This window comes from Oreochromis aureus, linkage group 11 (assembly GCF_013358895.1).
Source record: "Oreochromis aureus strain Israel breed Guangdong linkage group 11, ZZ_aureus, whole genome shotgun sequence".
NCBI classification, from domain to species: Eukaryota; Metazoa; Chordata; class Actinopteri; order Cichliformes; family Cichlidae; genus Oreochromis; species Oreochromis aureus.
The window spans coordinates 17,221,730-17,249,662 of NC_052952.1; the positions used below are offsets into that span (position 1 = coordinate 17,221,730).

The 27,933-nt window shown below is 39.6% G+C and overlaps 4 protein-coding genes across 5 annotated transcripts in view; 2 read left to right on the plus strand and 2 right to left on the minus strand.

Annotated features, from left to right (window-relative positions):
* Nucleotides 1–98: 98 nt before the first annotated feature.
* On the plus strand, nt 99–4,741 carry proser3 (proline and serine rich 3). Its single transcript, XM_031739240.2, has 14 exons — nt 99–191; nt 387–537; nt 614–722; nt 815–1,086; nt 1,260–1,408; nt 1,504–1,607; nt 2,101–2,186; nt 2,258–2,391; nt 2,489–2,718; nt 2,795–3,297; nt 3,400–3,544; nt 3,933–4,104; nt 4,343–4,424; nt 4,600–4,741. Exons 2-14 carry the CDS (start codon nt 497–499, stop codon nt 4,649–4,651), a joined length of 2,079 nt encoding a protein of 692 aa, XP_031595100.1. The 5' UTR covers nt 99–191; nt 387–496; the 3' UTR covers nt 4,652–4,741.
* Nucleotides 4,703–7,602, minus strand: hspb6 (heat shock protein, alpha-crystallin-related, b6). Its single transcript, XM_031739241.2, has 4 exons — nt 6,502–7,602; nt 6,248–6,405; nt 5,354–5,476; nt 4,703–5,269 (listed from the first exon to the last, which is right to left on the minus strand). Exons 2-4 carry the CDS (start codon nt 6,401–6,403, stop codon nt 5,114–5,116), a joined length of 435 nt encoding a protein of 144 aa, XP_031595101.1. The 5' UTR covers nt 6,404–6,405; nt 6,502–7,602; the 3' UTR covers nt 4,703–5,113.
* Nucleotides 7,603–8,074: 472 nt separating this feature from the next.
* Nucleotides 8,075–10,309, minus strand: psenen (presenilin enhancer, gamma-secretase subunit). Its single transcript, XM_031739221.2, has 4 exons — nt 10,155–10,309; nt 9,705–9,782; nt 9,392–9,496; nt 8,075–8,647 (listed from the first exon to the last, which is right to left on the minus strand). The coding sequence occupies exons 2-4, from the start codon at nt 9,763–9,765 to the stop codon at nt 8,508–8,510; spliced, it is 306 nt and encodes a 101-aa protein (XP_031595081.1). The 5' UTR covers nt 9,766–9,782; nt 10,155–10,309; the 3' UTR covers nt 8,075–8,507.
* Nucleotides 10,310–11,889: 1,580 nt separating this feature from the next.
* kmt2bb (lysine (K)-specific methyltransferase 2Bb) overlaps nt 11,890–27,933 on the plus strand; it is a 30,613-nt gene continuing 14,569 nt past the window's right edge. The window contains exons 1-20 of one of the 2 annotated variants that reach the window (XM_039619188.1): nt 11,890–12,308; nt 13,713–13,791; nt 13,958–17,533; nt 17,638–17,819; nt 17,997–18,116; nt 18,305–18,491; nt 18,834–19,065; nt 19,161–19,228; nt 19,305–19,550; nt 19,708–19,814; nt 20,109–20,252; nt 20,779–20,892; nt 21,048–21,194; nt 21,272–21,364; nt 21,443–21,560; nt 21,647–21,760; nt 21,956–22,140; nt 23,139–23,240; nt 26,262–26,372; nt 26,505–26,581. In XM_039619188.1, the coding sequence (XP_039475122.1) occupies nt 11,979–12,308; nt 13,713–13,791; nt 13,958–17,533; nt 17,638–17,819; nt 17,997–18,116; nt 18,305–18,491; nt 18,834–19,065; nt 19,161–19,228; nt 19,305–19,550; nt 19,708–19,814; nt 20,109–20,252; nt 20,779–20,892; nt 21,048–21,194; nt 21,272–21,364; nt 21,443–21,560; nt 21,647–21,760; nt 21,956–22,140; nt 23,139–23,240; nt 26,262–26,372; nt 26,505–26,581 (6,332 nt within the window). In that variant the 5' untranslated portion in view covers nt 11,890–11,978. The remainder of the gene's footprint in view (nt 12,309–13,712; nt 13,792–13,957; nt 17,534–17,637; nt 17,820–17,996; nt 18,117–18,304; nt 18,492–18,833; nt 19,066–19,160; nt 19,229–19,304; nt 19,551–19,707; nt 19,815–20,108; nt 20,253–20,778; nt 20,893–21,047; nt 21,195–21,271; nt 21,365–21,442; nt 21,561–21,646; nt 21,761–21,955; nt 22,141–23,138; nt 23,241–26,261; nt 26,373–26,504; nt 26,582–27,933) is intronic. The other variant, XM_039619189.1, reaches the window with a different exon arrangement.

The window sequence follows — 27,933 nt, forward strand, 5'->3', positions numbered from 1 at the left end:
TTTCCTCTTCCGCGCGCTGCCAATTTCCTATTAGCTGATTGGTGCCTGTGCAAACAGGGCCGCCTATATGATTGGTCAAATGTTATATCAATCATTTTTAATTCGTTCCCTATTGGCTGTATGTCGTGTAGTAAATAACGTTCGGCATACACAACAAAAGCTCTCTTCCACTTTCATCGAGAATGTACTGGGTTTGTAAAATAAACGCGAAGTTACTATGTTTTTAGTCAGAACGTTAAATTGGAATGATAAATAGATGTTCATAGAGCCTAACGGAGAAGCGTAATTTATATTCTGAAAGGGAATTTCTGGCATTTGAAGTAACTTTGTGTGTAGACAAGTAAACTCGGAAGAGTTTAGTAATGGGGCCATCGTCTTTTTGTTAGCTAAGTAACCCACTCAGATTAACACGTCAGTCCTGATATGATTTGGGGTGCACGAGGTAAACCAAGCCCACGTTGAAACAAGGACTGTGTGTGCTTTCTTGTGGTCGTTGATGTCTCATCGGTCACCTCCAAAGGTTGCTATGAATTCCAGGTGAGGATCTAATGACACATTTTGTAGCACCCTAAACAGAAGAAGTTATAGTTAGTAATATGTGTTCTTCTTACAGTGGACCTGTGTTCACAAAGCAGAATCCCTTCCCAGCAGCACCCAAAGTGAGGACGGCACACTACCACCCATCCAGCAAACAACCCCTCTCAAAGAAAAAGAAAAAAACTGTATGTTTTATTGTCAAAAACACTTAATATACTGCAAGAAAAACAGATTCTCATTGTGATATATATATATCCCCTTTCTGTTCTTCTTGCAGACACTAAGTCCTGTACGTTTAAACCAGCGATCCAGAACAAAGTTACATAATCTAAACCGAGAGAGCCAGCAGCTGTCTAAGAAGCATGACCGTTTTTCCTCCATTGATGGACAACCTGTTCTTAAAGAGTCCCAGGCCTCCACTGTCGTTGGATTCTCTCCTGATAGAAATACTGCCTCATCTGACATGGACGAACCCAAACAGTCTGGAAAAATGGGGAAATCCAGTGTTTCCCAAGTTCAAGGAGGCCAGGAGGATTCTGTGCTGGCAAAGTATGTCTTAATGCCTTATGTAATTTTCTTAAACAGAACTAAAAAAATAGTTTCAAAATGACAACGGGACAATTTTTCATGATTAAATATGACAATGTCATAGTGACCCTGATTATTTTTATTTCATTTTGCACGTGACTTCTTGTAACCAAATCTGACCTTTGCTTTGCCAGATACGTAGAGCGTTTTCGCCATGGTCGCCCACAGAGTCGAGAGGAGCGCCATCAGGTGGCTTCTGCCAGTGGAGAAGAGCAGGCTCCTTTTTGGTGGATGTCACATTCATCACTCAGCAGTTCAACACCAACTAAAACAACAGACGAAGGTGCACTTTATTTACAGTCATTGGTGTATTTTATTCCCCATTACCATCTGCTTAATTCTATCAAATCTTTCTGTGTACTTCATTTCTCTGAAAAGATGTTATCCAACTTCTGAAAGAGGACCAGGATCCTGCTCTTTATGATCCATCTGCACAGCGTGACCGTAACAGATCCCTTTCTCCCTACAGAGGATCCAATAGTGTAAGTTGTATTTATAAGCTAAGAAGAAATAAGCCATAATTTATCAATTTTTTATAGCAAATGTGCTTCTGTTTCTTGAAAAAATAACAGATCCATAAGATAGGGGGAAAAGGCACCACCAATTATTCAGTTTTTATTGTTTGTGTATGATGTCACAGTGGATTATGGGGTTTACATTGTCCCTTGATTTACACCACGCATGTCCAAAGTGCCTGGGATTCTGATTGTTTGCAGAAGCAACACTTTATTCCGACTAAGTTTGCATATAAACATTTCCATTTCAGCACCACACTCCATTTGGAGGTCTATGTGTTTATTAAATGCCTGGGAAGTCGCCGTTTATGCAACCAGATTTGACACGTTGTTCAGCCTGCTAAGAACAAATGCATCACCCTTTTAATTAAAATCCTTTTATTTATTTATTTATTTGGGAGGATTTATTTACACAGTATTGCAAGTCTTTATATGAAAAAACGTGTTTTTTGTTTCCCAGCTTTTGTCCGACACATCCCAGGGTGAATTTGATGACAGGGAGATCCTGCACCTTCAAGAAAAGGCCAGCAGACTTCTTCTGAGGGGGTATGAAGACCGTTGAGCAACATTAAAGATAAATGGCTTGAGTTGTATTAACTTTTTTTTTTTTCTAATAGTGAATGTTCTGTGAGTGATGGATCTGTCCCTGTCAGCTCAGAGGGGCTGGGATGCTCAGATTTCTCCTATCCCATCAGTATAGATGAGCCAGTGAAGCAACCTTTGATTCCCAGTTTATTCAAAAATACTACTGGTAGGGAAAGAGTGTGGACTAGAATACCTTTTGTTATTTATAGACAGATTCTATTTTGCGTGCTGCTGTGTTTTAAACGGTGTGTTAACATTTACAGCAAAGGCCAGCTCAGACTCAGCTCATGGTGTGTCCTTCCAAAAATCTGTCATGCCTTCTTTGGTGCCTCCTACCCGTCCAGAGGAAGACATATTGTTCCAGTGGCGTTTAAGGAGGAAAATGGAGCAAGCCAGAGAGAGGCCCCTGTCTGTGCAAGCCTCCAGTCCTCGTGCATTTAGTTGGCAGGCAACGAGGTTAAGCTATCCCTCCATTAGTGAACAAGCTTACAAGGTTGGAATCAAACTGTTTGTTACATTATCCATATTCTTTGCACAAATTTACAGAATAACATTAATTTGCTCTTCAGGAACAGCAGGGTACCCAACCTCCTCAATTCTCACAAAGAGATACTCATTCACACATCACTGCTGCCCAGCCAGAAACCACAGAGGCCCAGAGGTTCTGTCCCCCAGCTCCAGGTCCTTCGCTATTCCCCACCATCAATGTTTCTGGTTCAGTCCCTCAGCCGCAGAGCATTGCCCACGTTCCTTCCCACATGCATTTTCTCTGTGACGTCTTGCCATGTCCCATCCAGTCATCTCATGCCAAAGTGCACCAGAGCATTTCACAAAGGTTAGACGAGTCACAAACCAAAGTTCTTCACAAAAAGACCCAAGTCCCTGAAAGCCTTGGAGAATTAACTCTTTGTGAACGCATGTCACTCACTCCACCCACGCCATCTGAGAGAGAGTGGCCTGATCACCAAAAAATGTCTGAGAAGAACAAGAAAAAGAAAACGGGGACGAAGCAATCAGAGGTAAATGGGAAGGAGGAAGCAGCGCTCGCCAGACAGCAAAAGAAATCAGCAAGGTGAATTATTGAAACATGGGCACTGTTTAAAAGTCTTGGTGATAAAAATATGTGTTTGATATATACCGTTAACATTTTGTGGGATTTATGCTTCACAAACAGGAATTCATTACATCAAAAGCTTCCCAAAAAGGTCACATCATGTAAAGAGCAGCAGCAACCAGAGAGAAGACAGGAGCTTCCCAGTGAAAGCTGTGCTGGTGATCACGAACCACCACCATCCCCTATCCACAATGCATTAGGACAGGTAAACATGCAAATGTGCAATTTTATTTCTTTATTTGAAGCCACAGAGGCTGTGTCCATATTTGGGCTTTCTGGGGGGGTTTTTTCTCTGCAGTATATTTGATAAACTGAAAGCTGTGTGTTTGTTCTCAGACTTTGGCAATCTATGATTGTTTACAGATCTTAATTAATCATTTGTAAAGGCCATTGACAGATCTGGTCTTTAGGAGACTGTATATATTAAATATTTAAATAAAATACACACAAGTTTTTATTGAATATAATTACAGGTCTACCTTCACTATGCATGTCTGCACATATTTTTTTGGATGCCAAACTGGTCATAAGGTTCAATGTGATCAAGGTAATTAATATGCATTAACTTGGGTGTTTTCATTTGACCTTAACAGGTAGTTTCAGAGGTACTGTTTCCTACGGTGGATTCCTCTTCTCCGAAAAGGATTCCTGTTTCATCTGATTCTCCTTCCTCCACCGTCGCTGCACCTTCACCATCGCCAATTCCTCCAAGCAATGCACTGAACTCTATGGAAGTCATTTCACAGCTTCTCCAAGAGGCCGAAGGTAAGCTTATGGTGGCAAAAGGCACCAGTCTTTAGCCCATAAACAGCTGCATAAATAGATGCTTTTTCCCACGTTTTAACCTTTTAGTTCAAAAACCCTACAACTGTTTTTTGTTGGTGTTTTTTTGTGTTAAGGGAATTAACATAGAAAAAAACCTGTTATCTCCATCCTTTTTTAAGCATAAGCTTAAAATATTGTAGTATCTGTCCTCTCACTCAGATTAAACTTTTTGTTTTAGATTCGGATGAAAAAGAGTTTGGAGATGATCCTTTGCTACAAGTTCTTCGCAAACAGAGAAAATGGGTGAAGGAGCAGATCAGGTAAAACGGAATTAGATTATCACCATTACTGTAATGATTAGAATCCTTTCCTGTGTATATTTCTAGCATTAATTTATTCTTAAAATCTCTTTGAATCGGTTGACAGTCATGTTAACAGAGTCGATTGCCAGAAAAAGAATGATTTTTTTTTTTGTTGTTGTTGTTGTTTTGTTAGTGAGGTGGACTCCATCTTAAATGAATTCGTGGAAGAGCAACAAGTTACTTGAAGAACATCAAGAGACAGTTTTTGTAGTCACATTTATTTATTTTTTATTTTATAAAGAAATAAAGTTAATTTATATTTTTGAGGACATTTTTCTACAATAAAGGTTGGAGATGTGTCTCGGTGGATTATTATTCACAACACTGTGCATGTACAAAAGTTGCACACAAAAAGCAGGAGTTGGAAATGCCAACAGAGAATATTTACAAAGTAGAGTGGTTACTTGAAACATTATGTAACATTGAGTACTAGCAGAGCAGTATATACAAACCTTGGAGTGCAGGGAACATTAGAACCGTGCCAGGAACAGAGCAGATATGTGTTTTGGCACACACCAAGTTCTGCTGGGAGTGCAGGAGCTTGAAGTTATTGCCGTTTTTGTCAGTGTGGCCATACAGGCTTCCGCTGATTTATTTTTGTGTATGGTAAGGATGGCAGAGGTTTTAGTGTTGGCTGTTAATGCAATTTAAGTAAGAGGTGTGTAGCTCTGAGTGTGCAGCATAGGTGCAGATATGATAAGGATCCCATCTGGAGAGACCGCCGACTCTAAAGCCATGGTGTCCACTCCCTTTGGAATGCGGTAGCGACGGTTAAACTGCCGTGTTGTAAATCCAGGGCCGTCCTAACATAAAAGAGATGAAAAGTGAGGTGTGTAGCACAAAAATGGAGAAACAAAATATATATCCATGTACCTCAGCATACCAACCTTTCTCTCTTCATGCTTTCCTTGCACTTCTACAAAGTCTCCTATGACTTTGACGATCAGGTCCTCTGGGTTGAAATGTTTCACATCAACTTGAACTGTAAATCCACTGTCATCACAGGTCACCTAACAACAGGAGTAAACACTTCTGCATGATTAAACAAGACATAAAGTTCCTTATAGCAGCCTGTACTCAGTAGCTATCCTTAACCGTATTTCAGTGTGAGGAAGCTGAAAACAGCTTTTTAATAAGATGTGGATCTGACTGAAAGCTCAGAAAAATGTAAAGGACTCCTTTTTTTTTTCTTTTACTTCAAGCCAGGGGTTGGCAAACGTATCCAGGGGCCAGAATTGGCCTGACAAAGACTCCAATCTGATCCACTGAACTAGTTTGAAAAGGAGGTGGAGGGGATACATTTTTTTTTTGTACTTTTACCTGTATTTTTGGAGGTTTAACAGCTTTTACTCCTGATAAAGACCTCCCCCATGGCCATTCATTTCTACACTAAAGTATTAAAAATAAATAAATCTATGAATAAGCAAAAAGTGTTACTATTACAGGACAGTCTGTGCAATAAGCAACCAGGACTTTTTCTGTAATTTTACACATTCAATTTTTACAATTTAAGAGCCTTGATGACAAATGTCTTACATTTACTACAGCAGGATTTCTTTATCAGATGTAATGTTTAAATTCTTTTTTTTTCTTATACTAAGATAAATCAGGGATATCTGCTGGTTAAACCTCTTTACATTGACAGAAAGGGGAGGTTTTACCCACTTAAGGTCAGGCTGTGTTGTAGATGGTTCACAGTGTAAAATGAGTTAAAATGAGAACCATGGACATTTTATACTAACATATGTTAGTATAAAATGTAAATAAATTAAGTGACCTACCTCTGCAGAGCTGGAATTATCAGTCTCTGGAATGATTAATTTTGGGGACCAATTATATTGTCCATAAGTCCCGTTGAGCCGTGGAATAAGAGGTGGTAAAACCTTCTCCCAGGGGATACCACCAGCTGGTGTAGTGGGTGGCAGGATGAAGTCCATTTCTAGTGGGTACAAAGTTTGAAAAATCAAGAGTTGACTAAACAGCAGTTAAGCCTACAGCACCTGAGGCTACAAGACATAAAGCACTGAGCGGTTACCTCTGCTTAAATTCTCTGCGCAACGAGTGGAAAGAAGAGCTCTAGTTACTGCGCTTGTGTTCTCTGCGTGTCCTGATTGAGCCTCAGTGAGCAGTGATGTGCCTCTCTCCTCTCTCGCCTCGTGGCTCCTGGATGAGACTGACTTGTTGCGTGCTGCGTGTTTTATAGTGGAGTTGCATAATAAGTTGGGAATTCATCATGGGACACCTTGCTTCTGTTATGTTCTGGACTGCGTACCCTTGGGTGTTCCGGCATGGTCACAGATAAACGTGTAGGCCTATTATTTTGAGGGTGACACAGCTGTTGCGGGCTTATTGTTAATTAACGTTGTTATTGGCCATTATCAAAGTTACAGCATGCAGACTTTTTACACGGTCAGTGGCACCAACGCGGACTATTCATGTGTAATTATCAAAGCTGTTAAGAGCTGTATGCCTAAGGTCGGTTGTCAAGGAAGGTTTGTCCAAAAATAAATTCAAAAGACGACATTAACCCTTGTTGGTTGACACCAGACGGACAGTGACAGCAGGGGCGTGCTAAACACATGCTAGAGCATGTGTACTACCAGTAAACCACTGTTCTTCCCCATAGTTATGAGAGGTTTTTTTTAGACCTTTAGCAATGTAATGTAAATATCATAAAATACATTTAGTTTGCATATTGCTCAAATTTTGCCTTATTTTTATTGACTGCCAGTAAAATTTTAGATTTCACTTTAAAATGTTTGTTTTAACTTTTAGCTCTACATAGTCAATTCCCCGGTATATCTCTGACCTGTTGAAAGCTCGTTCTTCTTCCCGAACACTTAGGTCTTCAGTTCAGAGGTTGCTATAGGTCACATGTACTAGTTTCAAAACTCATGGTGATCGGGCTTTGCAGGCAGTGACACAGAGGTTGTGGAATTCTCTTCCAACGTATTTAAGCTGTACAGAATCCACTGACTCATTTAAAAAGCAGCTGAAGACATTTCTATACAGACAATCTTTTAATGAACTTGTTGCTTTATGTTTTCATTTTATTGTTTTTCATTATTATGTTATTTTTATTCCTGGTTTTATTGTGAAATAATTTTTACCTGTGAAAAGTGCTGAATAAATACATTTTACCTACCTACTAGTTTTTTTTTAACCACTTCAGTCCTAATACATCAGATTTAATGAGTCAGTTTTATAAATGGACTGCCTGCTTCACTTAGTGTACCCTCTGTGTTAATGCTTTTTGTTTTTAGTGCAGTTCAGTGAAGCCAACTGTTATATATGGTTGCCACGTTTCTCCCTGTTAGCAGTGTCATTTAAGCTTGGACTGTGACTAAAATTGGCCCTCAATGTTATGACTCATAAAGGATGACAGGGAAGTGGAGACATTTGGAGGGCTTAAGTTATTGGATTTCACAACAGGCGCCAGTGGTCATCTGGGCTTTGGGAGATTTGGCATATGTGACAATGAGAAGTATAAGGAGACAAAACAGTTCACTGATCACGTATGACAAAAAAACCAAAACACAACTATACAGGTTTGTGCATTTAGTGGTATAACAATATTCTAACAACTTCCAAATTCAACTGAGTAAGAGTAACTTGGCAGCATTGGGGACACTTTTTATTTATTCACACAGAAGTAAAAATTGTGCACAATCATACCATACCACAATAAACAGTTAAAAAAAAAAAAAAACATTAGTGAGTTGTTCATTATCTTATCAATACAAAATTTCCATGATCATAAACATTGCCTATTTCAAAAGATGAATTACCCTTCTCTAAAGCCAAATAACTTACTCAAATGCCTTGGTGAGCACAGAAATGGTTTTGGGTCCTACATTGTTTATCTTGTGAAGATAGATAACATTTATTCATCCATTTAGTTGGATTTAGTTGACCAGAAACTAGGAAAACAACTCCACTGTTGTTCAGGGAGAATTTTTTTTTTGGGCCCATTACAGTGGATCATTAGTTTTACTGAAAAGACCAATCACTTGAAAAGATGGAAAAAAAAAAAAAAAAGCCTCAAGGGATACCTAGGGGAATGGTAAAGGAGAGGTAATCTCCCACCTCCCCCCACTCTGCTCTGAAGTGCTGGTATATGGTGATCCACGTGGTGAGCACTGCTACCCATAACAGTAACCCTAGCGCTGAACGCTTCACATCTAAACAGACAGAAAAACAAACAATAAAATTATTTACTGTCAAACAGTGGTCAAAACAACATAACAGTACAGTATAAGGTTGGCTGCTTAAAGCATTGCTTTAAAAACAAACAATTCGTACATGGTTATAGGGCAGTGTTTTTAAAGCCAACTATACAGCATTTGGTCTGTATGTGGGGAATTATTTTATTTTTCAAAAACAGAGGATAAAACCTTCTCAAGTTCTTATCTGAAAATCAGAATTTAAGCCCAAATTATACTATACAAGGCCACATTATCATAAGGATTATATTTGTATTAATATACAAATAGTATTTACTATATTATTAAAAACTAATTTATTTTTAAAATCCTTTTTTCCCCCTTTTGGGTAAGAGATCATGTATATTAATGAATATGACTTCTAGGAAAAACAACCAGATCTAAAAAGTTACTTGGTCAACTTTTCCTACAAAAACAAACTATTTCATTGTCTCAAGCATTATGAAAAGTGCAGTATTACCCAAAACTCTTTAAGATAAATAGGATGAAGACACACTTTGTAATGTGCAAGCATGTAAAATGAACATGGAATTCACACTGACAACCTTTGTCAATATCATGTCCTTGATTAAATGTTTACTGAGGAAACAAATTGAATCCTACAAGAGTGACATCCAAAGAACAGCTACTGAGAAAAAACTACAAGACTGAATATTGAATAGAGTGCAAAACTGACATTTTTTAAAAGGTTCTGAAACTCACATGCTTTTATCTGTAGCTGTTCAGTGTAGGATGGCTTTAAAAAGGCCTCCCGAAAAAACCAAACAACATTGACAAGCCACAGGAAGGGGAGAAATGCAAAGCCACCTGGAGAAATCAATAAAAATATTAGACAGAAATAATCATTTACTAACCACTGAAATATTATTAGGTGCATTAGTTCAAACCTTCGCCTTTACTGAAAAAAAAAAAGACTCACAGCCAGTGGAACTACCCTAGAATAAACAAAACAGAAAGGGGAGGAACAATTGTATTTAAAAAAAAGGAACATGGGGATTAATATTAATACTCTCACCAAGATAATATTTTCGGCAAAGGCTGAGCTTCTCCTCATTGGGCAGTCGCTCCAGGTTCATAGTGATATTGTACGTTCCTGCACACAGAAAGAAAACAAAACAGATTACAGTGCTAGACTGGCTCTGTCCAGCATCCAAAAAGAATGAATATTTTTGACAAATAAAGGAATGCTTGTTATACAGACATTTAAAACACGCTCTTCCGCTGATTCTGAGACGATAATAAATCCGCTTTTTACTGTTTGACCGCTGAGCTAGTTCCTCAGATGACTGAACAATTCACCTCAGGCTAAAGTTAGCAATCGTTAGCTTAGCAAAGTAACATAAAGGCGTTACAAAATCGCTTGCTGTAAGTTTCCAGACTAACTCTCCAGATTGGGTGAATGTCGTTATATAGTGTTTCCAAAATTATAAATATCGTACATTAAGGTAATAATGTAATATCTTACCTTATCGTTTCACAGCCAAAAGTTAAAGAAAAACAAAACAATCAACACTTCTTCCTCCTTCTTCTTCAGAAGGGCTAGCTTCTTCTTCTTCTTCGAAGGCTAACGCCAAGACTGAGGTGTTTCAGCGCCACCTACTAAGCTGGGGTGGTACTACAAGAATCTGCAATCTGCTGCACGGAATTTGAGACTGCTCCCGCCCCACAAATAACCCGTTGACCCTAAAAAAAACATTTTCTACGGTCACTGGTACTTATTATTATTAGTAGTAGTAGTAGTATTTCTCTACATTTTATTTACTAGTCATGTGTCCCTTTAAAAAAAAGTCAACAACTCAGAAGTACTGCAGTGCCACTATTAGTACCCCTTGCAGTAAACTGAGAAATGAACAGGTGCTCAATTCAAGAGTATCTGTTCCAGTGTTTCCTTCTCTTGACATTTTCCAATTTCCCCTGCATCATGCTTTCTTTATAGCTGCATGGTTGAATTTAATCCTACTCTAAGCCTAGAAAATATTTTACACATTCCATTTATTCAAATTACCTTGCCTTGCCATCCTATTTTTTGTGTACTGTATATGTCTTTCCTTTATCCCGTTGTCCCACCAGTGATATGCATCTTCATTCTAAGCACTGTTGGTGCTTTTGGTCCCATTTTAAAAAGTGCCACCTCTACACTGTCCTGTTTAAGTGACTAGTTTAGCCCCAGTGTCTGTCATTTCAGAAAAATAACACTGGCAATCTTTTTCTTCAAAATATAAGTATAAAATTGAAATAGAAAAAGAGAGAAGGTATAAGATATTAAGAAGAGAAAATAGATACTCAAATACAAGTTTATCGTAGAGACAAAATTGGGCTGATGTCAAAATAAGTAAAAAATGATCAAATAATGCAATTCATTTTAGGGCCGTCTTATCATTTGCAAGTTTTAACAATTTACTCAAGAGATTAATTTCATTCAGCTCTCTGTTTGTGTGCGGTTTAGATGTAAAATACCTACGTTTGGAAATAGTAATACAAAAAAACTAAAAAGTAAAACAATATAGTCCTGATAACGGAACTCACTAACCTTTAACCTTTTTTTTTAAACTCTGATGTTACCTGAATATTTTCATAAAATATATTGTTCCTTTTCCGGTATTTCCTTACCCTGATCAACCAGGTCCTCTTATATCGCATGATCTGCAACTCTGTTAATTAATTCCTAATTAACAATAAATAAACTAATTAAATGAAGGTTTAAACACCTTCATCGTTAGCCTTTGATTATCGCAATATGGATTCATACTGCCACCTAGTGTTTGACAATGTGTATAGTCAAGAATTCTGGTAGATGTAACGCATTTAACACAGTTCTCCTTCAGTGTAATTTCATTTCAGTGCTACCTCTGTCAATACTGTTAAATGGAGCGATTAAAAAAAGACGGTCACTGCTCTAATAAATGAACACGAAACTCACAATATTGTGCTAAGTTGCCACCTCTGCTTTGAAGATGATCTTGAATGCTGTTAGGTTCCATTTAATTATCCCAATTGTCTTGAAACGCAAAAAGAGACAACATTTGACCGTTTTTTTAAAAAATTTAATTATTTTTTATGTTTTAATAGTATATACAACTAAGCAACCTTTAAATTTTAAACCATAGCCAGGAGTGTCAAATTATAATTTGACGTACAACCGCACATGTACACGTCACTTTCCCCTCGCTAAGTGGGAAAATAAACTCAATTTCCCGTGCAGCACTGCGGCTCCCCCCCTCCCATCTCGCGCCTTCCCTCTTGTCTCTCCTCGAGCTGCTAGCCGTCGGTGTGTGTTGTTGTTGAAGCAATGATGGCGGCAGCGGGATGCGGATCAGCAACCGCGGCTGCCGTAGGAGGCCAAGGTGGAACCGCTACGGCCAGAGGTCGTTTTCCCGGTCGGCCTTGGTCATCACGCAGTCGTTTGCGTTCTGAGAAGCGTTGGCAACTCGGGCGATCGGGCTTAGAAGCTGATGATGTGACTAACGGAGGGCCAAGGCCCGCAAACCTGGTTCTATCGTTAAACGAAGACCAGTCTCACTTGCGCTTGCTTGGAATACAGGAAAGCCACAAGATCCTTGGCCAGGCTGGATACAGCTCTAGTGGGAGTGAAGAGGTGAGGTCCCACACCCACCCAGGAGTTAGTATCTTTATTTCATCTTCTCACATTTTGTGTGATCGTTAATGCACAAGAGAGAGAGCAAAGCACAACAGTGTGACTGCTTAGTACCATGGAGAAATGTCAACATCCTTCAGGCTAGCGTTAACTTTAGCTTCAAGCTTGCTAAGCTAAAACTGTATGCTAAGTGTTAGCACAGTGGAGCTCTCCATTACATTTAATGAACAGCGTAACACAAAATAAGCACTTCAGCCAAAGCAGCAAAGCTGTTCAAGTCACAGCAGCACTGTTGCTTAATTTGCTACCAGAAATGTAAAAAATTTAAAGGGTCATAGCATGCATAACTGTAAGAGTTTTAATTGTTAAAAAAAAACATTATGCGGGAACGCGAGTTTGTAATCAGGAGTCTCAGTTATTTCATGTATGGCCCACTCGTTATAGGGCCAGAGTAGCAGCTAGCTAGCTAATAGTGAACACAAAGAAGGGGAAGGATAGCGCCTCCGTACCCCGTACAGTGGCTAACTGCTAACACTTCTGTTTCATACGCTCCATAGACTCGGGCAGAGTAGTCTGCTTATCTAACGTTACTTTAAACAAGACCACACATATGTCGGAGCTTATTTGTACCACATAGATAACTTTCACAAATTAGTTTGAATGCTTTATGGAGGCTGGGTTTGCTAACCGCTAGCTAATGTCACCAAACACGTCAGGTTTAAATGGTGGTGCAGAAGTGTGCCAAAGTCAAATGCAACCTTGTTGGAATCGAAAGCGTTCAGACTCACCTCATAAAGTTTAAGTAAAATGCCAGTTCGTAAGAGTGGCGCTGTTTGTATCAGTTAAGATCCCAGTTGTGGGTATGGGGATGTACAGTACTCGAAGAGAATAGTAATTACAGGCAGATTTACCAGCAGTTTTTTTTTCGTAGCTGCTCATTTGACATTCATATTAAACCTGTTGACGTATCTTGTTCGATTAGGTAGTAAACGGTCTATATTATGTAATAACATTATAGGAAGTTTTCCTACTCAGCCACGTGTTTTTTTTTTCTTTTTTTTTGTTGCTGTTACTAATGCATGATATCTGTATAACAACCCACAAGGGATGAATGACAGTAGTTGGTTTCAACCTTATTTAGAAAGAGCAAAACAGTCATGTACTATTGATGAGTTTCAGTTTAAAAAGTCAGACTTGTTTGCTATATTGTTAGAAAAGCCCTTGTTCAGATATGCTATGATCCACATATATTGATTTGTTAATGTGTTAAGTGTTAAAAGCATGTGCATGCAAAGGATTTTTTTTTCTGCACTGAGGATGATTAATGTAAAGATTTAAAACTTTAGTTATTGTTTATCCTGATGGTTTAACAGTTTCCAGCAGAGTGCAAAATGACTTCAAGTGTTAATTGCGGTTTTATTTTTCAAGGGGGATGACTTCAAAGGATTTGAAGCTGAGACAAAAGGTTCCAAGGGACCCATATTGTCTCAACAAAATTCTTCCAAAGGTAAAGAGCAAGCTGTTATTTAATGTCATGAAATATTTGGTATTATTTGTAAATAACCCACACATTAGGAAATGAATTAACCACGAAATGCAATATAATGTATGACTTTTTCCTATATAGTTTTGTTGTTTCGATTTTGTCTTTATTTAATACTTTTGTTTTGCAGGTGATGCTGCCAACACAAAATCGAAACGACAAAGTGAGAAGCTACCGCTTAAAACGCCAGCAGTGAAGGCAGCTGCACCACCTGATCCGATAAAAGATGTAAAATCTTCGGAGCAAATGCACGACGTGTCCCTCGAAGCAAAACCAGCAAAAGATTGCAAGAAAGGTTCGAAAGGAAAAAACACAATGGATCGACAGCCCGCCAAGAGCAGAGCTTCATCAGCAGCACCGAGGATTACTATAAAGTTGGTGGCCAAAAAGAAAATCAAAACCGTAAAGGAGCCTCAGAAAAAATCTGCAAAGAAGTTGAAGATGAAAGGAGATCAGGATGAGCCTAAAATCAAGGACATTGAGGGTGACCAGATTTTAAGTGCTCATGTCAAATTAAAAGCTGAACCACAAGAGGATGAACATGGCACAGAAGATAAAGGAGGGGGGACGGTACCTGTGAGAAGGCGTGGGAGATCTGCTTTAAAAACAACAGAGCCTGTATGTCGGACTAGCGCCAAAGTTGTGGTTAGTGACCAAAAATCAAAGGAGAAAGAAACTGTTGACCAACTTGATTCTGTAAAAGAGAGCGGGACTGTAGAGCCAAAATCACACGCAAAGAAATTAAAGCATAAGGAAACTGCTGCTGGCCAGGGTCCTGATGTTAATCAACTAGTGACTCGTAGGAGCAATAGAGTCACAAACCCACTCTCTAAAAGAGCCTCAGTGAGCGCACCTGCAGCAGAAAGTTTGAGTACAAGTGATGCCGTTGTAGCAGCGTCCAAGTCAGAAGATTCGCGGACAGCAGAGGCCAAACCATTAGCGGGAAGTAACAGACGAAGGCAAAGCAGGAGGCTGAATAAAAACGATACAGTGCCAGAAAACCAAGGTCTGTCATTGTCAGAGACTGATAACTCAGCTGTGCAACCCAGTGACAGTTTGCCTTTGAAAAATGAGGACATGAGGATCCCAAGCTTAAAGTTAATAAAGATCAGAAACCCTAAATACGATGCACAGGCCGCGGGGAAGAATGCGTCTCGAAAGAAAAAACGAAGAAAATTTATCTGGACTTTGACGTTAGTAAAGGGAGGAAGCCAGACACCACGCGCTGAAAACACTTTCACGGTAACACCTAATGCTGTAAGTGAGGTTGATCAGCCCGCTCTTTGTGATACCAGTGTCAGTGAAAATTTAAAGGGAATTGATGATGAATCCAAACTTGATGACACAGCTCCACGGGAGAGTGAAAGCACTGAGAAAAATGAGAGTAATCAGAAGGATCCCCAAAACAACACTGAGGAGCCGTTGGAGGAAAAGACCTCTTTACAAGTTGAAGTTGCAGTGGAACACACAGCTGAAGCATCTCCACAAGAAATCACTAAAACGGACTGTGGGAAAGTTGTCCCCCCTCTTCAAATTAAAAAGGTCTCCTCTCCTGGCAAACATAAAAGTTCAAAGCCTTCTTTTTTAATTCAGCAGGTCAGCCCTGTGGCTGAAAAGATGTTGGAAAGAGAGGAGAAAGAGGATGTTTTAATAGATCAGAATGAAACTAATGAGGATAAATCAGCGTGTCTGGATGTTGATGTCACACCAACAAGGAGGCTAAGGAGGAGAACATCAAGCCTTGATTCGTCACCAACAAAGTCTGTCAGTCAGAAGCCGGTGAACACTCCAAAACGAAAGCTTAGAGCAAGTGTACAGGATGAAGATGCCCCACAGGTTCACGTTGAAGATTCTTCTCAGGTTTCAACTGAAGATTCCAGTTCACAAGTTCTTCCCGAAAACTCTTGTCTCGATTCGACTGAGGAGCCATTGCAAACGACCTGTGTAAACTCCTCTGAAATTGTTGACAAAGATACCTCAAATATTGCTGAAGACCCCTCACAGGTGCCAGGTGACGCTTCCCCACCAAAGGTGGAGAATGAGGTAGAACCACAGATTAATGAGGCCGAACCACAGTTTAGTGAGGCCAAAACATTGCCTGTGCCTTCCAAGCCTAGAAGATGTAGGAATAACAAACTAGGGAAAAAGAAGTCTGTTCCCAGGAAGAAGGCTGTCGTTTCCACTGAAACTGCTGCCAACACAGAGCCTGTTACAGTTGACGCTACTAACACAGAGCCTGTTCAAGAGGAAGACACTCAGCCTTTAGTAACAGAAGTAAACCAGCCGGAAACAAAAGAATGCCCTCCGCCAGAGACCAAACAGGACCCTGTGTCAGTGGAGGAAGAGCAGATACAGCCACCAGTAAAAGAAGAAATGGACATTCAGTCAATTGAAAGTCAGCAATCTTTGTCACTGGAATGTCAAACGAGTGATCTAAATGCATCAGTGGCATCTCAGAAAAAAGGAAAAAAGAAACGTAAAAACTTGATTGGTCAGCGCCAGAAACACAGACACAGGAGCAAAGATGGAAAATTTGCCCCACTCAAATTACCTGAAAGTGAACAAACTGACAAGGGAGATGGTGACATTTCTACCCCACTGGCAGCTAACGTACCATCCCCAAGCTCCAAACTTATTGGGGTACATAAAAAGTACAAAAAGAAGCAGTCAAGTCTTCAGTTTATTGGCTCTAAGAGACCAAAACCTAAAGTCATTTCCAAGCTGATAGATATAGGACTTGACAAAGATAGTTTGAAGCAGGAGGAAACAGACACATTAGTTGATGGGGGGCAGGCAGATGTTGCAGAGGCTCAGCGCAGTAAGTCAAAGTTCATAAAAAACATTAAGCACTTCATAATGCCTGTGGTAAGTGCCAGATCCTCTCGGGTGATCAAGACCCCTCAGAGGTTTATGGATGATGCAGGAATGTCTGTACTGCCTCGGAGAAACTCCCCAAAGAAGGGTTTACAACTGGGCTTGCAAATACGTCCAGGAAAGAGGCGAGATGATGGGACAGACAGAGCAATATCTCCAATCCTGCCAATTGACGAGGAGGACATATTGAGTGAAGCTCAACTGGACGTTGATCTGTTTTCAGCTCAGGACCTCGATGAAAGTATTGATCTCGCCGATAGCCTGTTTTCTGAGAGAAAAAGTGTCAAAAATGATAAGAACAGGTCCCTTCTAAAGAACTCTAGTTTTAAGTGGCATCTTCCAGAAGAGTCAGGCAAGGAAGTGAATACACTGGACAAAACTCCAGAAAACAAAGGTGAGGATCTTTTTTCACTGACACCAGTTGATAAGCCTACAGAACTATCTACTGACCTCCTTGATGTTCAGAAAAAGAAAAACTGCCCTAAGTTCACTAAGCAAACGACTCACCTCAAGATATATCAGAGGCTGAAGAAGCCACACCTGGGACTTAAAAGCAAAACCCCACCAGAGCCCGATGGTGCGAGCAAACCACTCCAGCCTCCTGTTGATTTAGCAGAAGGACTTGATGATGAAGCCATGAGCATTAGTCTTAGGCAACGGGATACAAGCGTAGAGAAAGACAAGTCCAAGCTTAAGATCGAAGACCTCGATACTCCTGGAGTAGTTAGAAAAGTTTCTGTCTGTGTTAGGACTACTAACCCAAAGTCACTCACATTGCAACATGGCCAAGTGGAAGATATAGCTGCAAAAGACACTGCCCAGCCTCACTCAGGTAACACCATACTAATGTTAAGCAAAGGTTCGATTCATCACTTACACAATCGTGCAAACAAGACTATACCACAGACCTGAAAATGGCTTGTATTGCTTCCACAGGAGAGTTGCAGTCGGTACAGAACTCAGGCAGATGTGGGGGCATTTCTCTTGGGTCTGTGGAGAAGGGAGTACCACAAAGAGCACGACTCACTGGTGCAAATAAAAGAATGTTCAATCTCCTCAGGAAAGCCAAGGTTCAGCTTATTAAAATTGACCAGCAGAAACAGCTTAAGTCGTCCGGGGTAAGGTCACCGTCACCACAAGCGTGTTTTCAATTCATTGTATGCATTGACTGTTTGTTAGTAGCTTAACTTGGCTTAATAACATGTCACAGAGGAAGAACACATCATATGAAGACAGTTGTTTTGATTGATACGTTATGTATCAGTGTTTTGTTTCTTTTCCAATTAACCTTGCAGCTGTTATCTGGCCCGGCTGGAGCCAGGTCTCAAGATATGACCTCTAAAAGACAAAGGAGGAAGCAGAGGGTACAGCTTCATTCTGACGTTCCAGTCAAGACAGAACCGCCTCAAGTACAAGTAAGCGTGGAAATCAATAGCCCCGAGGGGAGCAAGCATTGATCTCACTAAAAATCTTTTTTCTGTCTGTGGTTGTACCAAGCGGATAAAAAACCCCTTGTGTTGAGCTGAAATTGAACAATAATATAAACGGGGAAGCTCATCCCGTGTAAACTAAAGCCTCATGACATTTTTTTTTCCTTCCTCAGCCGCAGGTCATCTCCCCACTGTGCCAGGAGTTCCGTAGAGCAGGAGGTCCACGTATCAAGCACGTGTGCCGTGCTGCATCCGTGGTCCTCGGGCAGCCACGTGCCATGGTACCAGATGATATTCCCAGACTTAGTGCCTTGCCACTGCATGAAAGATCTGGCATTTCCCCATCAGCAGTCACTAAAGGTAGATATGACCGATGACATTACACTGCTTGTCTGAACAGTTCCTATAAACAAATTTGTTTCCTAACTAAAACATAAGTAACGCTATCTAACTTCCAGCAGAGGATAATGTTTGTACAACTATTTAGTTTTTATTTGATATTCACTGTAACCAGACTTGTCTTGATCATTTATATATTTAGTGCCTCATCATTGCATCTTTACTATTTTTATCTATACCGCTGCTGTTTGATGTGGCTGAGAATGCATTTGGGAAAGAGAAAAAGAGCTGCTGTTCAGATAAGCTCAAATCGTGCATGAAAGGCATTATTTTCCCATTCTTATTGCATTTTTGTTCTTGCAGATGTTGGTTCTCCATCTGAATCTGACAGTCCCGGGCTGTCAGATCCAAAGGTCACCAAGGTCAAGAAACCATCAAATTTCGTGAAGCGGAAAGGACTTGGACCGTTTGGGTACCGATCTAGAAGGTGTGGCGTATGCAAAGGCTGCAATCACGAAGAGGATTGTGGCAAGTGCATTAACTGCCTGGACAAACCCAAGTTTGGTGGTCCCAATACCAAGCGGCAGTGTTGTGTGTAAGTTACGTTTGGTAGTTTTTGTGGAGCGTAGGACAGTGTGGTGAATTCTGATTTATTCTAAAAATTCCTATTTATTTTATTTTAACCACAAGGTATAAGAGATGTGACCAAATTGAGGAGAGGAAAGCACGCAGATTAAGTGGGAGAACGGCACCCAAAGGTAATTTTTCCCCTTCTGTGCACATTTCATGTTGCAGTAGTTCTTACATATCAGTGTCACTACTGTTTTCTTTTAGGTTCCTCTAAGCGAAGGCGATCCTCTCTCAGTGGGGGTCATTCAAGTAACGACGAAGGGAATGACTCACCGTCTGGTCTCCAGAGTGACGGCCACAGTCCGTCATTGAGAAAGCAGCCGAAGCGTGTCGTTAAACCCCGTGTCTATTTTGACCTGGTGGATTACGACTCAGATCTAGATGATAAAGCTCTCTCGAGCTCTGCCTCACCAGCAAGGAGAAGAGGTGTCGGACCCCGTTTCAGTCAAGGTAAATTAATACTCAGCGACTGCTTGACAGAGTCTAGTTGCTTCTTTTGTTAAGAAGAGCAAGTAGCTGTGTAGACATTTAAGTTTGGATATTGTTTACTATTAAGATTACAAAGCCTGTTAATAAAATAATTTGTTTTTTCCATGATGTCCTCAAGACTTTGTGTCGCTGGAAGGATTCTTGGGAGACATATCAGATGATGAGGTCAGGCATCGAAAGTCCAGTTCTCACCGTGTGCCGTCAGCTCGACGTAAACCTGAGAAGGTGTGTAATTCTGGATTTAATTGGTGCTTAAACTGTACTTGACTTATATAATGGAAATTTGTGGCAGTTGTATAGAAGTATATTGATGTTTGCCAGAACTGGACAAAAAATGTCCAGTTCTGGCACGCTGTGCTTAACATAACACTTGTTACTGTTACTGAGATTGTAGCAAACAAACCAGACGTTTCTGCACAAAACTGTCTCAGGATTTTCTTACATTCCCTTTCTTTTGCTAATTTAATGCAGTGAATTTTAGCAATCAGCAATTTAATTAGCCATTATGCATGTCTGTAGGTTGCGGTGGTCTCTCAGGGTCTCCAGTCTCAGGGTCCTTTGGAGCAGACTCCTCCCAGTGTCCTGGCTGCATTGGCCCATGGATTTGAGCAGCGAACTGTTGAATCTTCTAAACCTACTCATAAAATCAGGGTTGATTTTAAGGTAGGTTTTTTTGTTTTGTTTTGTCTTTGTTTCATATATTCCTAAATTCCAGAGTCGTATTCCCTGTCGGAAAGTAATAACTAGAGTTATGTATTTGCAGACATACTTGGTTTCTTATTTTCCTTCCTCAAATATTATTTAGTCCACAGACGATGTACACACAACTAACACCTGTAATAATTTAAAATGCATTTCATGATTTCACGTTAGTATAATGTTTTGCCCAGCAGAGGTCAGTGTTAATCTAAATTCCCACATGTGCAGTGTTGCAATACGTGATTCAGTCGAGTTTTGTTCCTTCTGATCTGTCGAATTATTTTTTTAATCTATGAATGTGTACATGTGTGAAAATGTAAATTACAACCTGCATTAAATTTAATACACAAAGTTAATCCACAGTTCAATCAACAACATAGTGTAAATATCTATATGGGCATTGATTACAGGAAAGAATAGGGTAATTATAACTACTGTGAAAATCTTTAATTTTTTTGTATTTATTTTTTTATTATTATCTCATTTTCAGGAGGACTGTGCTGTGGAGAATGTCTGGAATATGGGTGGATTAAGTATACTGACCTCTGCGCCTCCCATGCCACCCTATGTCTGCTTCCTTTGTGCCAGTAAAGGGCAACACGAGGTAACTGATGACTTTAAATATTCAATCTCTTGCTTACAACCTTGTATTTTCAAAAAAGTTTAGATAAACATTAAACACTTCATGATTCAGATAGCAAGGCATCCTTTTTTGTAATTTACATGTTTGTTTTTTTTCCTCTGACCCTCATTTTACAGATGCTGTATTGCCAAGTGTGCTGTGAACCTTTCCACAAGTTTTGCCTTGAGCCAGCGGAGCGCCCCTCAGAGGAGAATAAAGAAAACTGGTGCTGCAGACGCTGCAAGTTTTGCCATGTGTGCGGAAGGAAAAACAGGCTCTCAAAGGTAAAAACATTTTATTTGTCTTGTTTCGCTTTCTTATTGGTATGTACCTAATCTGTTTGCTTCCATGTCTTCCTCAGCCTTTATTAGAGTGTGAACGATGCCAGAACTGCTATCATGCCTCCTGTTTGGGACCAAACTACCCAAAACAAAACAAGAAGAGGAAAGCCTGGGTAGGTTACTCAAAAAAAAAAAAAAATTAGGGATATTTACAACAACCTGCCCATTTCTCATAGTAATATTTTGTGCAGGTGTGTATGACATGCACCAGGTGCAAAAGTTGTGGCGTCACACCAGGGAAGAGTTGGGACACTGAGTGGAACCATGACAAAGGACTATGTCCAGATTGTTCAAAACTCTATGACCAGGGTGAGGTGACAGTTTAACCTTGACAATAAGTTTATCATTTGGTGAATTTTCAGCTTCTTTAACTTGTCTGAATGTCTCTTTTTTAGGTAACTACTGTCCAATCTGCTTCAAGTGTTATGAGGACAATGACTATGATAGTCAGATGATGCAGTGTGGCACCTGCAACCATTGGGTTCATGCCAAGTGTGAGGATCTAACAGGTGATTTTTATTATTGACTCTGTAAACATTGATGGCATACAGTTTTGAAGCTTCTTAATACTGGAACAGCATTACCAAACTTAAATGTTATCTGCTACTGTCAGCTGAGTATGAAAGTTTTTCTTAGATTGCATTTGTGAATTTTGATTATGAGCAGATTCCATCCAAAATATCTCTCCTGTAAAATAATTTCAGATGAGCTGTATGAGATCCTGTCCAGCCTGCCAGAGAGTGTAGTGTATTCATGTCGACCATGTAGTGTGACCCAACCCAGTGCCTGGAGAGAGCTTCTCTACATTGAGCTCAGGGCTGGGGTGGAGAAGGTGCTAGCATGCTTGCTTTCGTCCACCCTCACCCAGCACCTTGTTACCTGCTCACAGGTAGGAGACTTTGCTTCTATTTTTATTAGTGATGCACTGATTGACTTACCGGGGACTGGAATCAGATGATTTTCAGTGTTCTCGACACCAACCGGTGACCAGCTGTTCACCCTGATATATGTGCAGTTATGAGCTGGTCCATTTCATGCATGCACAACATGCACAAGTGCTCATGCGCCCACTCACAGCCATATGTTAACATGTTGTAAGTGAAGTTTGCTAAAGTAAACTGCAGGGTAAAGCACTACGAAAACTTTTGCCGAAAACTTAATCCGATGCTTAACTCAGTCTTGTCCAGCTGAACATGGACATTTTTACAGAAGCGAACAAAAGAAAAGTGGTAAAGATAACCAAAGCTTAAAGAAGCCTTGGTATGAGCAAACGATCAAAGCAGTTACAGGAAAACTTATGGAGACAAGTGAAAAAGAAAAAAGAATCAATGTCCTGTTATCTGTTGAATTTCTACACATACTGGAAAATGATGCAAGTCCCTGACTCGTTTTTTTTTTTTTTTGTTTTTTTGTTATATGAATCTGCTGCACTTGCTTTTGTTTACTAAAGGTAAGGTGAATTATGTCAGTTAAAGGTGGGTGCACAGCAACACGTTTTCATGTATGTGTTCCTCTGTACAGCAGTAGAGCACTTTATTTTCAGTTGATAAAGTGAGAGAAGTTCCTGTAACTTACTGCATCTTGGGATAATTTGTGAAGTTTAATAAGTTTATTTTTTATTATGAACATAAAATACATGATTCTTGTTTTTATATGTTGTCCATTGTAGTTTTTAGAAAGAAAACTATAACCAGGAAAAATCAGTATAGGCTGGTCACAGATTGCAGTCGGTTCATCTCTAATTTTTATGACTCAAATGTAGGTTTTTATGCTAGATATCATTAAATATAGCTACTAAAATGTTTCCGTTTACTGTATTATTATTATTTTATTTTAGTAAAGTACTCAAACTGCATGATGTTTAATTTTCTTCAACTTCTGTTGTAGTGTGAAAGATCGGTCGACCCTGACAGTGGCATAGAAGGAAAGCCAGCCTGTGACCTCCGAGCTGTAGGAAAGAAGTTTGACAAAGGCCTTTATACTACATTGGTGAGTACATAGCCCCTTATTTAATGTCACATAATCAGTTCAAGTAGATTAACTGGTATAGAACGTTGTGCTTCCATTTAAACATTAGGTCTGTACCATCATAGTAAAAAATGATGATCATGATCGTTCAGTTTTTATTGCAAATTGTAAACCGAACATTGCTTTCACATTTTCATATCTGTACGAAAAATCGGTCTTCCTTATTCTCCTTATGTTTTTCACTCCTTTCATTATACCTGTATGATGTATGCACATAAAACAGTGCAAGTTTTGCCACTTTGGATAAAGAATTGCTCGAGCAAATGATCTGTGTTTGTCTAATATGTTGACCATTTTCGTAAAGCCTTCGTTACTCGCCTCATCTGGTTTGCACATAACGTTTTCCAAATAGAATCCGATTGGCTGGTGATTTCAGTGCACCCCTGTGAGCTACATGAACTGACTCACTGTACAGGCTTATTTTTCTGGACATGCGAGTTGATGCTAGACCAGGGGTCAGCAACCTTTAACACCCAAAGAGCCACTTGGACCCGGTTTCCACGGAAAAGAAAACACTGGGAGCCGCAAATACTTTTTGAAATCTAAAATGAAGATAACACTGTATATATTGTTTGTTTGTTTTTACCTTTATGCTTTGTGTGAACAACTAAAGTAAGTAAGTAAAGTTTATTTATTAAGCGCTTTTCGCAGACAGGCAGTCACAAAGCGCTGTACACAAATATTAAAATAAACAATACAATCAATAGACATTATACACAATGTTAAAGATCAAATGTAAATAATGTAAAGAATATAAAATATGTAGATCAACAAAAGGCTTGTTTGAACAGAAAAGTTTTTAACTGCTTTTTAAAAGAATCCACAGAGCAACTAAGGTGTGTTGCTTATAAAATCCATGAAGTGCTACAGAGAAAATTACATTTTATTTATGTAAATAACACATTTTGAACTCTTAAAGAAATGTAACAAAAGCAAAGACACCCAGCTGAACTAAAATGATCCATGTAGCAAACAAAAACTGTTGTGAGCCGCCACCCTTATATCACCTTTGGGCTTTTGGAGCCTTGACCTGACTCTTAAAAAGTAATTGGAAAAAAGCACTATGCTGCTGAAAAATGAAAAATAGATATTTGCAAAATTCTGCCTAAATATGTATTTTACCTTGTTAATGTGTGTGGCGGGGCGTGGTCTGCAGTGCCGCTGCATGCGAGTCAGACGCACCTGAGCGGCAGCCACAATCACCCCTCGCCGCCTTAAAGTCTGTTCTCTCTCTGCTGTTGTGTTGTCGGGCTGTGAGCTGAGACGCTACAGCCGGCTGTATGTGTACAGCAACTGTGTGTGAAAAGTGGTCAATAAAGAGATGCTGAAAAGCATGTTCATGTAAACATCGTCGGGTCTGCCGTGATATGTTTACAATGAGACTTGTGGTCCCAAACCTCTGCGCACAGCGTCTGCGAATCGGGGCTTTCATCTTTACGCAGGACTGTAAGCTGTCATCTGTCAGGCATGAGCGGTGTTTGTTTTTAACATAGTTCACGGTGGAGAACAGCTGCCGATGTAATGTGGATCCGAAGATCCATAATTGGCCTACCTGGTGTCGAAAGTCTCGATAAATGCACGGCGTTTCGGCGGGTATACCGGCTTCAGCAAGTGTGACGCTTATTTTGAGCGATGAAAAAATAATAAGATATAATTTTATTTTTATATTTCAAAATCACAATAATCTTCCAATTTAAAACTACAAGTTAAAAAAAGAACTAAACACAAATAAAATACACTTCAGCTAAATACTTCTAATTTATTTTCCCAAACCACGCAGAGCCGCAAAATAAAGACTAAAGAGCCGCATGCGGCTCCGGAGCCGCAGGTTGCCGACCCCTGTGCTAGACGATTCACATTAGCAACCATTGCATGTTTTTTTTAGCCTTCATGTATTCAAACAGCAGTTTGTGACTTTGTGGTGTATTCTCAGGCGGTTGAATAAATTAGTTGTGTTTTGCTTTACAGTGCAGATGCACCACACTCTGATTTCTTCATGGTTAACATAACTTATGCTAAGTCTTTCCCTGCTGCTGTGCATAGTTCAATATTTCGAGTCATTCTTATATCTGTCTTTGAGTGTAGTTTCACATGGTCAGACTAGCCCAGGAAACTTCAAACTTGGTGGGGGGAACAGCTGTGTTTGGCACATGGTCACGTGCTGATTTAAGAAGCCCTTCATTTGCTTTTGCATTTTAATTAGCAAAACATGCATTTTAAATATTGCTCAATTTAATTGTGGAATGCCAAAATCGTCATCTAGATTCAAATTCAATTAACTGTACAGCCCTGTTATGTGATGTAGAATGGTACAGTGGTCCCTCGATATAACGCAGTTCACCTTTCGGTCGCGCTATTTCGCAGATTTTTTTGGGTGCAATTTTGCATGCTTTTTTTTTTTTGTTACAGCGCATTGTGTTCTGTGTTCTCATTGGCTGTAGACCATTGTCAGTCAGTCTCGTGCCCTGTGTCCTGTACAGTACAGAATGCGTTCAGCTTGTCAAATTTATCTAAAGTTTCGATCGCTAGCAGTGTGACTCTGAAGTGCTGCACTGTATGTTTGTATTTTTTCTCCAACAAACACAAAAATGTCAATGAAATGTTTTGCCCCGTCAAAGGCAACCATGGGTGCCTTTGGTTTTATGCTATAATATTGGACTTATTTTTCCACAAAGGATTGAACTTTGAGGGTGTTTAAACAAGAGAGAAAGTGTAAAATGTTCAAGCTTGTCAGAGAAAAAGTGTATAAAGTGTGTAGTGAGGGGTTTTACAGCCATAAAACAGCTATAATAATTGTAAAAAATAAAGTTGGCTACTTCGTGGATTTCACCTATCGCGGGTTATTTTTAGAACGTAACTATCGCGATAAACAAGGGGCCACTGTAGTCACATTCTTTATGTTGTATATGCAGCTGCCTCATCAGCACAAGATTGAACATCTGAAGGACACCAAAATATTTTTTCTTTCTTTTTTTTAAATAGAAAATGTTCCATGAGGATGTAGTTCAGGTGGTGCGAAAGAGGCTAGAGCAAGAGGAAGATCTTCCAGAGGAGCGGAGACCTACTGCCTTGGCACGATCCTACTACTTAAAGGTGCTGCATGGCCAAAAACACATAAAGTCTCCTGAAGTTATGCAGAATTGGCTTTAAGCATGATTTATCTTTTTGTTTGTTTGTTTTCAGTTTTGTAACATTTATAATTACTGAGTGATTTTTCTCTTTTAGCTGCTCGAGGAGGTATTTAATTGGTTCAACAGCCAAGACCCAAAGGTGTGGGACCCTTGTACCAAAGATTTGCCAGTGTAAGTATTACATTTTTAACATTTTATAAGTTTAAGAAATACTCCATTAAAGTTATGTACTTAGAGTGTTACATACCTAGATAGTGTTGAAGTACGCCAACTTCACGGATTATTTTAATGGTAGCGATCAGGCAGAGACTCTTACTTCCAAAAGCGCTTTAGAATAAAATACAAATGCATCCGAGACCTAGCTAACTAGCCTACTTCCGCTACGTCTAGCAAGGTCTGGCTCACAACTGGAAGTCAACACAATCTTATGGGTTCGGTGTCCTGCCCATTGTACCGCCCCCTTCAACTGTCCTGCCTCTGGTCTTCCCCACCTCAGCACTACAAACAAAATCCTAAGTTTACACGTAGCTCTCTAATCTTCTCTACCTACAATGAAAATATAAAAACATGAGTCCATAATCACATTTCCCACAAGCACCCCTTTTCACAATAGATACAACAGAAATGAGCACATCTGTGTAAAACATCACCTAAGTATAAAATTAGCTAAAACCATGTCTCCTTATAATAAAATTTAAAAAATACTATTTAGATTTACTATATTAGAAGTACAGGCTTCACTGTAGATTAGATATTATTAATCCCTCGGGTGGGTTCCTCCGGGAAATTCCGTTTCCGGTAGCACTGCACCAACAGAAGTTGCAGAAAATGAGCAGAAATATAGCATATTTACACATATATAAATACAGAGACATATATAAATACAGAGACATGTATAAATACAGAGTATATAATAGGGATAAATAGGAATAGGAATACCAGGAAACTGTACATTTCAACTATTGTAGGAATACCTTGCAACCACTGAGGGGTTTTTTTAAGCAAGACTGAAATCTTTATTTTTTTAATCATAGGTCCACCTTTCTTTGATGGCATAACTTAATCTTTGTCAGCAAAGAAAATGCTAGTGTTGCACAGCAGAAAGACAATCTGCCTTTGGTCTGAAAATATGTCTCTTAGGTTCTCTTGGCTAGAGATGGTGCATTTTTCTTTCTTTCTTCATGAAATAATCCAGAGGTCTTCTATTAGATTCATGTCAAGTGATCGGATCATAGTTTTTCAGTTCTTTTAATAATAACAATAATAATAATAATAATAATAATAATGGATTGCATTTATATAGTGCTTTTCGAGACCCTCAAAGCGCTTTACAATTCCACTATTCATTCACTCTCACTTTCACACACTGGTGGAGGCAAGCTACAGTTGTAGCCACAGCTGCCCTGGGGCAGACTGACAGAAGCGAGGTTGCCATATCGCGCCATCGGCCCCTCTGGCCATCACTAGTAGGCAGTAGGTGAAGTATCTTGCCCAAGGAAACAATGACCAAGACAAACAGAGCA